Here is a 14,845-nt window from a genome sequence, read left to right as displayed (position 1 = left end):
ATCTATGATATAAAATAAAAATATAAAATAGAAATTCCATATAAATAAAATCTTTAACTGTAAAAATTAAATTATTTAAATTCTTTTATATTTATTACATTAATACTATATATTTATATGTATTATTACAAAAATCAGAAAATGACCGTGAATGTGATATATCGATTATTAACATCATTTTTAGGTCTCATGCGACCCAATTTAGGACGCCTAATTTAGGAATTGGTCATTTTATGACTAAAATTTATCATTATTTTGCTACCTTGAGATTGAGACTTTTAAAATTAAATCCATTTAAATGTACTATTTTATATGAATAGTCTAGAAGCTGCAGAGTCTGCTCAATTTCTGTTGTCAATCTGCCGTCAAAAATTGCGCGCAGATTCTGCTCGGTTTCTGTGGTCAATCTGCTGCCAGGTTATGTGCGCAGGTTCTGCGCGGTTTCTGCTGCCAATCTGCTCACATTGCCTGTCAGCAGGTTTTGTCGACAAAATCTGAGCTTAATGCGGACACAGATGGCTATGGCTTTGGCATGGAATTCTGCTTAAATTGCTACCAATCTGCACCCATATTGCTAATATTTTACTATCTGGATATAAAAAATAAATATTTACACATATACAATATATATATATATACAGGGTGTTCGATAATTCGCGGATCACCCTTTAAGGAAAGGTAGAGGGTGTTATTCTGAATAAAAAAGTCCTGTACCATTTTGTGATTTTCTCAATATTTAAGAAAATATTAATTTAAAAGATCAGCCAACGAAGTGCCGCGAAAACCTCGCGGCGCGAATATGCGCATTATGTGTGTAATTCTTTCGGTTGCCATAGCGAAGCACGCTCGCAAACCGTTCCTCCCATTGCTTCGCCGCGGACCGAGTATCAATTGACAGTGGGAGGCATCTTCGCGCCGTGAGGTTTTCGCGGCACTTCGTTGACTGATCTTTTAAAATTAATATTTTCTTAAATATTGAGAAAATCACAAAATGATACAGGACTTTTCTATTCAGAATAACATCCTGTACCTTCCCTTAAAGGGTGATCCGCGAATTATCGGACACCCTGTATATATATATAAGTAGTAATACTAAGCAGATTCTAACGATGGTCCTTTGAGGAGAAGGAAAGGCGAGGGGAAACTGCGTGGGGGTATGACGTCATGCGGAGGACTCAGTGAACAATGAGTCCGCAGGGGGGGGAGGGGAGGGAGGATCGCAGTGTGATCGGTTGACAAGGAGTTCGCAGTGTGGGAGGGGGATCACGGCGTAACCGATGGACGAGGGGTCCGCGGGGAAGAAAGAGAACCATGGCGCGACCGGTTGACGAGGGGTTCGCGGAGAAGAGCGCGAGGCGTTTTCATGCACGTGAGAGGGATAGAAAATAAGCACAGAAAATAATAGTTTTTAAAAAAAAGTATGCAATTATTTGCAATATATTTTTTATAACAATTATTTATTTTTTCTTTACACCATTTGATTCATCTTATTATTCTGTACATAAAAGTATTACGATACAATTATCGAACACTAAATAATTTTCGAGATATTTTATATTTTATACTAAAATATGTCAGATTAAAATACAAAATAACTCAAAACATTCTTAATGAAAAAATACTTTATTATAGTGTTTTAGAAAGCTCTCGAGATAAGCTACAAGAATATGCAATAAAAAATATGGGGGTTTCCATTTAAAAAATTAAAGGTGTTCTTGACTTGACGATGCCATTCAAGATCAAACCAATGACACTATCTTATGTTCCCCTCAAAATCATACAATTTTTGTTCAAAACATTTTTCTCTAAAATGCTTAGTTTTTGAAAGGAGTGTACGGATAGTCTAGGACACCCTATGTATATGTAATTTTACATATTAAATAGAGAAGGATAATTTTTATTTTATCGGATGTTATCTTTGTCTGCCCGATTTTTAAGAAACAATCAGTCCAATATCCGAATTTCCTGTTAAGAATGTATCAGAAATAAAACTGATAAAAATAGTCACATTTTTAATCTTCGCTAATTGCTCTTTGCAAGCTTTATATATTCTTATAACTGAATCTCAAATGCGAGATAGCTGCATCGTGCGTCACGTAATGGTAAACAAATGAACTAGCGATTGAATACTACATATTTTTTTGTAAAGTTTTTGAAATGTTACGCGCAGTAACATTTCTCATGAAATATTAAATAAATAATAATTTTGAATCTATAAAAACATGCACATCAATTATTAATATTAAATGATTTTTTATAGTTTTATAATATTTTCAGCATACGCGAAAAATGAAATGATTTCGCGTAAGTTCGCTGAAATATTAAAATAAGGGTCCATTAATTTTCTAACAATATTATAAAGATTTTATAAATTAGTGGTAAATGTAAAATAAGTGTAAGTAAATATCAGTAATGTGATCATTAAAATGTGTAAGTTTGTAACGTCCCTATAATCTTATTGCAATGTTCAATGCTGTGAGAGACACATTATAGATATTACACTTCATGGGTAGACTTTAAATATTTATTTGAATGTTGTATAAATAATTTATCGTTTGATTATCCTTGCATATAGTTGAGTGTGGATTATTAGTTGCACTCGTACGGTTCATAACCGTTTAAAGTAGTTCAATAATCGTTCAAAGTGGTTCAATAGTCGTTCAATAATCATTCAAAGTGGTTCAATAGTCGATAGCCGTTTAATAATCATTCAAAGTAGTTCGATAGCCGTTCCATAGTGCTTTGTATTATATAATAATATATTATTTAAAAAACTTCAACTGCAGAGAGTTGTCTTTGAAAACATGCTAACTTTTATCTTCTTATCATGCAGAACGTAAGCATTCTTTATAAAGTGATACATCTCCTACTCTAAAATGTTTAATCGAGACCGTGTCTATTATGTTGTGGTGAGTGAGTCTCTCGATTGCGCACATTACAGATCGGACACGACAAAATTTCTCGATCGGACACAGGCTCCATCGGATACAGACGCCATACCAAACATGGATGGACAAGAAGCACGTGCGCGTGCGCATACACACACACGGGGGTGAAAGAGGGGCCTTTGACCCTCTTCCGCACCCCGCCGGTAGGCTGGGTAAATCTCGCTTTACAACTTACAAAAGTACAGTGTCTAGTAAAAGTAAGTGCTACAATGTCCGATCGGGTGTCCCGCCCGTGTCCAATCAAGTCCGTGTCTGATAGCAACAGTATGTGTCCGATCGAATCTATGTCCAATCTGATCTGTGTCCGTCGGGAAATTTTGTCGTGTCCGATCTGTAATGTGCTCAAACGGTACGATCTCGTTGTGGTTGTCATACTGTGCTTGACCGTTAATGTGAACGCACATACTCGCATCTAACAATAAGTAAAATTAAAAAAATACATTAATGGAAGATGTGTGTGTGCATATGTACGTATGTAATGCTGCCGCATTACAGCGTAAGTAGAGTGATCAGTGTTTTCTTTGTGTGTGGCATTATGTATATGTGTATTAATAAAATATTATATTTCAGCTTATTCAAGAAATGCGATTTTTAAATATTTTACATCGACAATATATTGTGGCGCAATCAGCGCTATGAAATCCCACACGGAACATAACATTCATTGGACGTCCGTATAGCCTCCATAGCTCCATGCGACATCTATTTCCACAGTGGATATTGTATAAATTTCTAATAGAAATCCATATTATCTCCATGGTAGATGTCGTCTATAATCCATCATAGATGTCCATTAGACATTTGTTAAGGATGTATGATAGATTTATACACATATATTTCTAACAAAATAAAATTTAATTTTTATTTAAACATTATTTAAAATTTTCAGCTAATTTTAAGAAAATATTTACAATTTAATAATATTATATGTGCATATATACAAGGTGTCAAAACAAATATAGTGTCCTTAAAGGATCTTATTCCTGAATGAATTCTAAGACAATTTTTTCCTTTACGAAAATTTGATTTAAAGCTTAGTTTTTTAATTATAAAAGGAAATAGTGAGCGAATTACGGGATGGGTACATATGGTAGGCAGGGGCGGCGCAAATTATCATCCGATGCAGGCGCTTATACGAGCCGCTCGCTGTAGCTGATCGAGCGCTACAATGTATCCATCCCGTAATTCGATCACTATTTCCATATAACTTACAAACTAAGCTTCAGACGAAATTTTCGTAAAGGAAAAATGATCTTAGAAATCATTCAAGAATACGATCCTTTAAAGACGAACGATTATTCTAAATCACCCCGCTACAGCGCTCGATCATTTGTTTGCTATACGCGATGAGTGTGTGTGTATATGTATGAGAACGTGTACGCATATTACATCATACATACATACGCGTTTACACACACATACGCACACACACTCACTCTCTCTCTCTCTCTCTCTCTCTCTCTCTCTCTCTCTCTCTCTCTTACTCACTCACTCAGTCACCCTCTTACTCGTTCACTCACTCACTTATTCTTATCTTGTAGAGATTCTTCATAAATAAAATAATTAAACAAATAATTGCTGCACGGCCGCGGATAGCATGAGTTTTTTATCGATTATTTTGTATCGTTACTTTTACACTTTTATACTCACGCACTGAATCGATAAATTGATTAACGATTATAACGATTATAACGATCGCGTTTATTCACAATAGATCACTACCGATTCACTTAATCACTTGAAAAAACGCGTTTACGTATTATTTGACACGGAGAACGCGCAACGACAACAAGCAGGTTATACCGATACTAGCGCTGCTCGCTGCCGATTGCAAACACCGCTAGTATCGAAATAATCTGCTTGTGTCGTCGAGCGCTCTCCGTGTTAAATAATACGTACACTTATAACGCGTTTTATCAAGTGATTAAGTGAATCGGTAGTGATACATTGTGAATAATCGCGATCGTCATAATCGTTATAATCGTTAATCAATTTATCGATTCAGTGCGTGAGTAAAAATGTAAAAGTATCGATACAAAATAATAGATAAGAAACTCGTGCTATACGCGGCCGTGCAATAATTATTTGTTTAATTATTTTATTTATAAAGAATCTCTACAAGGTAAGAATAAGTGTATGAGTGAACGAGTGAGAGGGCGAATGAGTGAGTGAGCGAGCGAGCGAGCGAGCAAGCAAACAGTATTAGAGAGCGAGAAAGAGTGAGTAAGAGAGAGAGAGAGAGAGAGAGAGAGAGAGAGAGAGAGAGAGAGTGTTGTGTGTGTATGTGTGTAAACGTGTATGTATGTATGTAATACGCGTACACTCATTCATAGACATACACACTCATCGCATGTAGCAAATTGCTGATCGAGTGCTGTAACGGGGTGATTTAGAATAATCGTTTGTTTTTAAAGGATCGTATTCTTGAATGATTTCTAAGATCATTTTTCCTTTACGAAAATTTCGTTTGAAGCTTAGTTTTTAAATTATAAAAGAAAATAGTGAGCGATTTACGGGATGAGTACGCTGTAGCGCTCGGCTCGAATCAGCTGCAGCGAGCGCCTAACGTAAGCGCCTGCATCGAATGGTAAATTGCGCCGCCCCTACCTACCATATGTACCCGTCTCGTAATTCGCTCACTATTTCTTTTTATAATTTAAAAACTAAGCTTCAGATCAAATTTTCGTAAAGGAAAAATCGTTTTAGAATTTATTCAGGAATACGATTCTTTAAGAACACTATACTTGTTTTGATACACCCTATATAACTAGTTATAAGATTGATGCAGTCATTTTAAATTGTAACATAAAATGATAACGTTTCACGGAGATTAACAAACCTATCATTAATCTCTCAATGACATGAAAATGTTCGTCCAAACTCATTTCATTAATATACCTGAAATTTTGCACGTAATGTTATATTAATATTCATATAACATGCCACAAACCTCCTAATATTATTTTTATTAAGAAACTCTTACAAAAAAATATTACATTGTCAAAAATTGATTAAACATTATTTTCATTCGTTTTTTTACCAATAATTGAATAGTTCAAACTTTTTTTAAATGTATATAGAATCTCATAAAGATCTATTAAAACAAATAAAACGAGCTCTTTATTAGCTTATTTTTGAAAATATAAGATATGTATATTGTATATTGTATATTGTATATTTTTATTTTATTTTAAGTAGACCACGAATAATTTTAACTTTTTCGAATATTTATATCTGAGGAATGTTACTTCTACTTCGATAAAAAATGTAGTCCAACCAAGACAAATATTGCACGAAACATCATCGTTGTGGATAAAATCGAAACCATGCCTGAAACGCTTGTGCAATCGGTTCAACATCTATTACAAACGTTCGAAGGTCAAAATACATTGCGTTTACATATGTACGCTTACATATTGTATGTCAACATATCATACGAAGGTATGTATATTTACAGACACGATGCTTGTATGAGTTAGCAAATAGCACGCATGCGTACTTTCGAGAAGTTACTCACAAGAGAGAGGCAACTATGATTTTCTTTCTCACTTTCTTCGGACATGTTTCTTTTTCGAGAATGATAGGCATTTTCTTTCCATTTCTGCATTCTAAGGTGTGACCTTAAAACATATAGAAGGTTTGCTGGAAAAATTTTTGTTTCGACGGCCATAAATGTACTCTGAAATATATTTCGAGTTTATTTTCGTGTTTTAGAATTATAAACTTAACAATAGTGTTTTATAGTGAATTATAATTTTCTCTTTTTGTATTATTGTGCGTGAACTTTAATTTAAGAGCCCTTCCCTCATTACTGCCTTTCTTTTTCCTTTCGCTTTTGTATGTGCCCTTGTTTCTTTGTTTGACTGTATCGACCTTATTGCATGGACAAACATTATATTTTATTACTGCATGATGAATTCAAGCCAAAGTGATACAGTGTCCAAGAACTCCTCGGAGCTTCCCATGGATACATCTCCTAGCCTTATTTTTACAACCTCTGACTATATACATGCAAGCCCATTATCTCAGAAAAATATCAACATGGATCAAGCTCGCAACATTAAGAAAGCTACAGCTAAAAAAAGAACATCTTTTATTAAACTTTATGAATCTCATACTATCAAGAAGACGAAATCTGCACCTGATTTTCCTTCTTAACAAATATGCAATTAATTCTAAACCTCCTTTTTTATTATTAGAGGCATTGATGATAATGAGTGCGTTCTGTTTCACGCATGAAACGCAACGCATTGCATGCGCGCATTGGCTCGTTCCCTTTTGCCTACCACACTTACTGTGCATAGAGAAACGGAACAGATTCATGCGCGCTTGGACTGTCTGTAAACAAATGGTAAATGAGCGGGTTGATTGTATAATATTTTAAAACAATGTGAAAATTACAAAAGTGAGGAAATTTATTGGAGCATCTATGATTTTATTTGTTAAAATCTAGTAAATCTGTTCATTACTCTAATTTTCACTTTGTTTCAAGATATACAATCCACTCCGAGATATCGGTTGATGTGATATCTTCCGTTATTATTTGCAACTAAGTTGATATTGATGGATAAGATAATAATGACGAAATCTCTTCAGACACGTTGAATTTCCACATTTCATTATTAACATAAATTTGTAGCTTTTTTAAGGTCATTTGTTACAAATTTTGGAATAACAAATTCCTATAATTTGTAATAGCTCTTCTTCCCGCCTAAATAACTCTCGCGCATAGACAACGCATGGACTACACCACCTCGGGAGCTGAGGCAGTTCATGCGCTCTCATGCGCTGTGGTGTCATGACGCGATGTTGTGGTGGGAGATATTCTCATGCGCGCATGAACGGCGCATGAGTTGAAACGGAACGATCTTATGCGTTCGCATGCACATCATGCGAGAAACGAAACGCACCCAATGATTCTCCAGAAAAGCTTTTAGCTTAAGCGGGGAACACACACTTTTGCATAAGCGCATAACAATAAACATAAGGAAATTGATTGGTCCACAAATATATGCATAAGAAAATGAACCAATCAATTTCCTTATACTTATGGCTATGCGCTTATGCAAAAGTGTGTGTTCCCCGCTTAAGCTAAAAGCTTTTCTGGAGAATCATTGGGTGCGTTTCGTTTCTCGCATGATGTGCATGCGAACGCATAAGATAGTTCCGTTTCAACTCATGCGCCGTTCATGCGCGCATGAGAATATCTCCCACCACAACATCGCGTCATGACACCACAGCGCATGAGAGCGCATGAACTGCCTCAGCTCCCGAGGTGGTGTAGTCCATGCGTTGTCTATGCGCGAGAGTTATTTAGGCGGGAAGAAGAGCTATTACAAATTATAGGAATTTGTTATTCCAAAATTTGTAACAAATGACCTTAAAAAAGCTACAAATTTATGTTAATAATGAAATGTGGAAATTCAACGTGTCTGAAGAGATTTCGTCATTATTATCCCCGTTCCGATTCTCCACCCGGATGCACTCAGAAAGCGTTCAGATTCCTTCCAAATGCTCCCGCCGGACTCTCAAGTGAGACGTTCAAATTGTCACTCTATCCACCCGAGAGAGTGTAAACGCCACCCGGCTCGTAGTGCCGCAGAATGGTGGGGTTGGATGGTAGTGACGCATATGCAGGCAATATTGAAAAGTCTAGTAAGTCTAGTTCATTAAGTCAGTATTGAACATCAGACTATGGAGTGCGTTCAGATTCTATTATCCACTTTTCGTTAAACTCCGCCCATCACTCGCTCATCCAACTATCACTCATTGGGTGGAGAATCGGAACACAGCCTAGCTAGATGCAAGTTAGTGTAAGGGTTCCCGCTTCTCTAGTTTTCCCGCGTCTTTCTAGTGAAATAATTATGCTTGTAGTGTATCTACTGTGTCGTTATTAATAAGTGTAATATTAAAGTAATATTAAAAGCGTGTGTGACAATAAAATTCAAAGCTGTAAATATTTTTTTTGAAGACAAGACTATTATTATATATTTAATGTATTTTATTTTTTTAATAGAAACATTCTTGATAGAAATATTCCTTACAAATTCCTTCATATTTCTTTTATCGCTGGGGGAGGGTCTAACGCTACCTCATATTTCATCGAACTAGGTACATTAGTGAGCATACATAGCATTTACTTAATGCGCATGCGCGATTTTATTCCACGACAGCGCATCACTGCCGCCAATCGGCAGAGTTGTACACGTTCCACTATGATATATAGTTCAGTGTTTGTCTGTGTTCATTTCGATAAAAAAAATGGCGGATTGCAAGGGTGCGTTTGTGTTTTCTCTTGATTTAATTACATTACGCAAAAGAGTCGTGAAATAATATTGAGTAAATGCTACAAGTATTTTATGCCACATGATTTATATGATGTAACGATTTAATTAAAAATGTATTGTGCCTTTTTTGACGAAATTTTCATGTTTACATGTCCATGGACTAACGAACTAACCATTCATGACAATGTAATTTTAATTCTTTATGTTGTTTTTAGAAATTACAGAGGAAATTGATCGTCCATCACTTGTCCTAAAAGTTGATCCACCTGAAGAATCACCGGACGATACCGAAGATACTACCGGGGATTCGACGAATAGTAATTCAGCTATGCCATCTGATTGGGGTATATATGGTTACGAGTATTCTAAAATTATTAAAATATTTCATATTATTTTAAAAATTCATGAAGCGATTACAAAAAATAAGTACCTAATATTATAAATTAAATTTTTTATAAATTAAATATTTTTATTACTCTTTATTACAAAATATTTAATTGTTTAATAATATAGTAAACTTATGGATTTTATAGATGAAACACATCAAATAATGGATGCGAATAACCAAGAATCTACATTGGCACCTACTAAATCTTCAAATAAAAAACATTGTGAGTTTATACAATCTAAGAAGATTAATGCTATTATATTTATTATATATGTATGCATATGTGTATATGAATGTGTATATATATATATATATATGTATGTGTGTGTGTGTGTGTGTGTGTGTATGTATGTGTATGCTGTGTGTGTGTGTGTGTGTGTGTGGGTGAGGTATTATATTATATATATATATATATATATATATATATATATATATATATATATGTACATGTATATGTGTATATATATATATATAATATACTTTCAGGTCCTGTATTAGTTGCTTCAAAATTTGGAAACTTATTTGGTGCTAATGAATTTTCAAATTCTGTAACTAATAAATTGAAGTCGTCTATATTAAGACCATCGCAATTAACTATAGTCACCAATAGTTCTACAGTTACTGCTGATAAAAATATTTTACAACCTGCAAAATTTCACAATCCATTTGCAAAGGTTACCGATAATACTATAGAGGATGAGTCCATAATGAAAGATAGTAAAACTGAAATGAGTGCAGTATCTAAAAGTGAAGAAAAGTCTGCAGAAGATATAAAACCAAAATTTTTACCATTGGGTGTGAATACAAAGGAGAACGAAAATAATGTAAATAATACTGTAACACCCAGTGCAGATACTCCTAGCTTTGTATTTGGTCAAAATTTAAAGGAACGTGTTACTGTTTCGAATGATACAGAAAGTTCGGATAATTCCGAAAAAGAAGAAACAAAAATTGAAGAAAGTAATGAAAATGGATCTGCTAAACTTTTATTCTCAAATGCAGCTGCAAATTGTCGTGCTACCGTGAGGCCAGGTTTAACATTGACGCAAGCAGCACAAGTTTTAGAAGAGGCTAACCGTGCAAACAAGAGAAAATATAGTCAAGTAACATTATTAACTGGTGAAGAAGGAGAAACAAATGTTCTTCAAATTAATTGCAAATTATTTGCGTTTGATAAGGTATGAATAATGAAAATTTTTTAAGTGCAAGGTTGGGAAGTAATACGTTAATTATAATAGTGTTATTATTTTTTTTTTTGGTAATTATAACAATGATAATGGCATTATAAATTTTATCTATAACAGAAAAAGTAATTTTCATATATTTTTCAATAACAAATATTGAATTCAGCAATTATTTGTATTGTTACTTTTTGAATTTATATGACATGATTTTCATACAAATATATAAAAAGCATTAAATTTTTTTAAAATTTAATAAATAATCGATAAAGAATTTAATGCCTCTTATTTTAAACCAGATTATGTAATTCTTATAAATTTTGCATTTGAAAACTGATATTTGTAGATTACACTCTTTAAATAGATTAATTAATACATCAATACATTAAATTTTGAAATTGCAGTTAAAGATACAAAAAAGAATTTTGGTTATATTTATGAATTTCATAAAAGAAAAAGCTAAGAAAACTTTTTTTTATTTACACTTACAAAATTTGGAGATTAAAAAAAATTTGTTTTTGCGATAGTTTTGAAAGTTTTTTTTTTATATTAAAACTCAAAATTATTATAAAAATATATACTTTATATTGGTAGTACTCTCAGTATTGAAATAATATCGTTTTATATTTAAATTAAAAAAATATCTAAAATATGTGTATTTTATATATAACTTTGACTTCTAATAGCATTAAAAAAATTAATTAGTATAACAACTTTAATTATTAATATAACAACTTATTACATTTTATAACAGTAATAGTAACAAACTATTTTTGAAAATTGATAATAAATAAAGAGCCTCTTTAAAAATTGGTGATGAATAACAATAGCGGTGGCGAATTATTTTTATGAAATAAACTTTTCTAATTTTATATATCAATTTAATAAAAATGTGAATTTATATGTACAATGAACTATTTAATATATATAATGTTATCATGCATCTATTGTTTACTTTATATGCTTTATCATTATATACTATTTACTTTATTTAGGCTTTTTTCTTTTTCAATTAATTGTTAGTTTTTTTTATTTCCAATTTTATTATATTTTGTTTATTATTTTTATTTTTATTTGTTTTTTATTTATATTGTATTTTATCTTATTTCCCATCTTTACTTTTTTACATTTGGATATAACTATTTCGAATCTGAGTGTTAAAAAATTTTATATTGTGTTTTAGTCAAGTATGAACTGTATATACTGTATATACTGCATAAATTTAATTTTATATAACATATGGAGATTATCCGTGCATGTGTGCATTACTAAATTTAAAAAATTTATGACATTATTTTTTGATCTTGTAGACCACTAGCAATTGGCAGGAAAGAGGAAGAGGTACACTAAGACTTAACGATCGAGATGAAGAATCTCGCTTAGTCGGCCGCACTGCTGGAACACAAAGATTGATTCTGAATACGAAAGTGTGGCCGGGTATGACTGCAGAACGTGCTGGACCTAAATCATTAAGACTAACCGCAATGGATGTTCATGGAGATATCCGAATTTTTATTGTTCAAGCCGCACCTAAAGAAGTCGATCAACTGCATAATCTTTTATTGCAGCGACTTAAACGCGCGCAAGAACGCCATCCTAAAAAAGTAGCAACTGACCATTGACAACCAATTGGTAACTTCGGCGGGGCATTAGCCATATTAGCATCAGTTTAATTCAAGCAATTATAATAGAGATCATTAATATGTGAGAAAAGCTAAATCTTTCAAAAGTATACGCTCTATCTAGCGTATGCGCAATAGAATGGCTATGATTTGTGCCTTCTTTTAGAAGTTGCAACCCTGTTGACACCAGTATTTGTCGAAAGACAAAGAAGATTAAGTCGTGGCACACATGTATAAGTTGATATTCTTGTACAAATTAGAATTTTTCTTTTTTCATAAATACAAAACGGCTTTATAATCATTCCTATTTCATATTCTTTTATTTGAAATTTATTTTTTTTAAATACAAATGTGTATTATGAAAAATAGAGATTTTTAAAAAGATAGCATAATATCAATTTATATAAATTGTTACAAATTATAAAATAAAAAACAATTTAATTCTTGAAATAAATCTTAAAAATTTCAATAAGTTTATATTTTATATTGAACTCTCTGCGTGATTATTACAATAAGCAATTTTTTCAAAAATAATGTGTTGTATCAGTCTATATTATAGATTTAAATGAACAGCTTATATGTACAATTTACAATTAAGGTATGCATGAAAACAGTTAGAGAAAACAAGTTAAGTTATCTATGTAACTATAATATTGCCGTTATCTATATGTTAATTTGAGAAATGATTTGTAGAAATGTATACAATACAATGGCTTTATTATTAATATTACTACTACCATATTACTACTACTATTGCTATTACTACTACTATTATTACTATTATTACATTACTATTATTATACTATTATTATATATATATATATATATATATATATATATATATATATATATATATATATTTTACTGTTACTAATGTTATTTTAGATGTAAATAAAATCTTTGATTTATAGTGTGTATATAGTGTGTACTGTATGTCGGGCAAAAGGGTTTTAGTAGTGCTTTATTTTCTTCTGATTATACACACACACAAAACCAAACTATTCTTATTCTTCGCAAGAGAGAGAATAAATTCCACCTATTAATGTTTATTTTATAAAACTTGTTCTCTCTACTTGTTAAGTAAATGAAACAAAACTCATTGTATACTACAATCCACAATAAGAAATTGACATTACTTCAGAAAAAAAAGGAAAAAAATTGTTAATATCCAAATTTTCAGGCCATATGTGACATGTGGAAAATGCATTGCTCATTGATTATACGAAAATAATATTCATATAGAAATACTTTCTTCAACACATATATCGTCTTTATATAAATTATTGCAAATAAGTGTGTAATAAATACGTTTAAGGACAATAAATGGTGAAATTAAATTATAAACTGAAGTCCATATATATACAGGATATCTAATAATAATCGCCCTACTCGTAATATGCAAATAGAGCAGATTAAACCAAACAGGAAAGTCCTTTACCATTTTTTTGAATAACGCTTAATAAAAGAATTATTATTGAGTAAAGTCTGGCTAATCACTGATCTTTAGCTAGGCGCATGACGGTGAGCCGCGCGCCTAGTAGAGTGCGTGAGCGTTTAGCTGTCACACATGGCTTTACTCAATAATAATTCTTTTATTAAGCATTATACAAAAAAATGATAAAGGACTTTTCGACTCAGTTTGGTTCGCTCTATCTGCACATGAGTTTTGTCCCCATTAATCTGGGACACCCTATATATATATATACAGAAGATATCCGGTGTCAATTGCATCACCCGTCATGTGCAGGTAGAGCACGCAAAATTGAGGAGAAAAGTCTTGTACCATTTTTTTCTATAACGCTTAGTAAAAGAGTTATTATTGAGTGAAGTCTGGCTTATCATCGTCGATCTTCAGCCGGGCGCACGTCGGACAGTCGTCGTACATCTGAGCGTTCACGCACACTACTAAGCGCGCGACTCATCGATCGTGCGTCATGTATATATATATATATATATACACAAATACATATACATATACATAGGTTGGGAAGTAATGTGTTTCTTGTAATACCATAATTATCCTTATACTTTTATAATTATCCTTATACTATACGTTACTTTTTTCGGTAACTGTAACGGTAACAGCGTTACAAATTTTGTTTGTAACGGAAAAAGTATCCAAGCAGAATAGAAAATCGCAAAAACACAAATGACATCATAATGATTTTTGATAGTAATTATTTGATATTATTGTAATTTTCTGCTTTTGAGTAATAAATTTAACAGTTAAATTTTCATTACTTTTTTCAAATTTACTTGATATAATTTTCATACAAAGGAATATATTGATAAGCGTATTAGAATGCAGCATTACATGTAAACTATTGAAAGCTCTTTTCATATCTTATTTTTGTTCTATTTTGTAAGGCGCGTAACTCATATAAAATAATGTTTAAAAATTTTTAGTTTGATCTTATAT

The 14,845-nt window shown here is 32.3% G+C and overlaps 1 protein-coding gene across 5 annotated transcripts; it reads left to right on the top strand.

The window, feature by feature from the left end:
- Positions 1-4,774: 4,774 nt before the first annotated feature.
- On the top strand, positions 4,775-13,763 carry LOC126852265 (ran-binding protein 3). Of its 5 annotated transcripts, none has more exons than XM_050596894.1 (5): positions 4,775-5,070; positions 9,451-9,579; positions 9,769-9,846; positions 10,110-10,801; positions 12,115-13,763. In XM_050596894.1, exons 2-5 carry the CDS (start codon positions 9,564-9,566, stop codon positions 12,424-12,426), a joined length of 1,098 nt encoding a protein of 365 aa, XP_050452851.1. In that variant the 5' UTR covers positions 4,775-5,070; positions 9,451-9,563; the 3' UTR covers positions 12,427-13,763. The 5 variants fall into 5 exon arrangements, with proteins under 5 accessions (XP_050452851.1, XP_050452848.1, XP_050452849.1 ...); XM_050596891.1 differs by lacking the exon at positions 4,775-5,070 and adding an exon at positions 6,218-6,389; XM_050596892.1 differs by lacking the exon at positions 4,775-5,070 and adding an exon at positions 8,390-8,603.
- Positions 13,764-14,845: the final 1,082 nt, after the last annotated feature.

This window comes from Cataglyphis hispanica, chromosome 10 (genome assembly GCF_021464435.1).
Source record: "Cataglyphis hispanica isolate Lineage 1 chromosome 10, ULB_Chis1_1.0, whole genome shotgun sequence".
NCBI classification, from domain to species: Eukaryota; Metazoa; Arthropoda; class Insecta; order Hymenoptera; family Formicidae; genus Cataglyphis; species Cataglyphis hispanica.
The sequence above is the reverse complement of the archived record's forward strand: the minus strand, read 5'-3'. Positions and strand labels throughout refer to the sequence as shown.

Coding starts and splice junctions, on each gene's coding strand:
- LOC126852265 (XM_050596891.1), top strand. CDS start 6,275: ATGCCTGAAACGCTTGTGCAATCGGTTCAACATCTATTACAAACGTTC. Junction 9,580..9,768: donor AGCTATGCCATCTGATTGGG/GTATATATGGTT, acceptor TGGATTTTATAG/ATGAAACACATCAAATAATG. Junction 9,847..10,109: donor ATCTTCAAATAAAAAACATT/GTGAGTTTATAC, acceptor ATATACTTTCAG/GTCCTGTATTAGTTGCTTCA.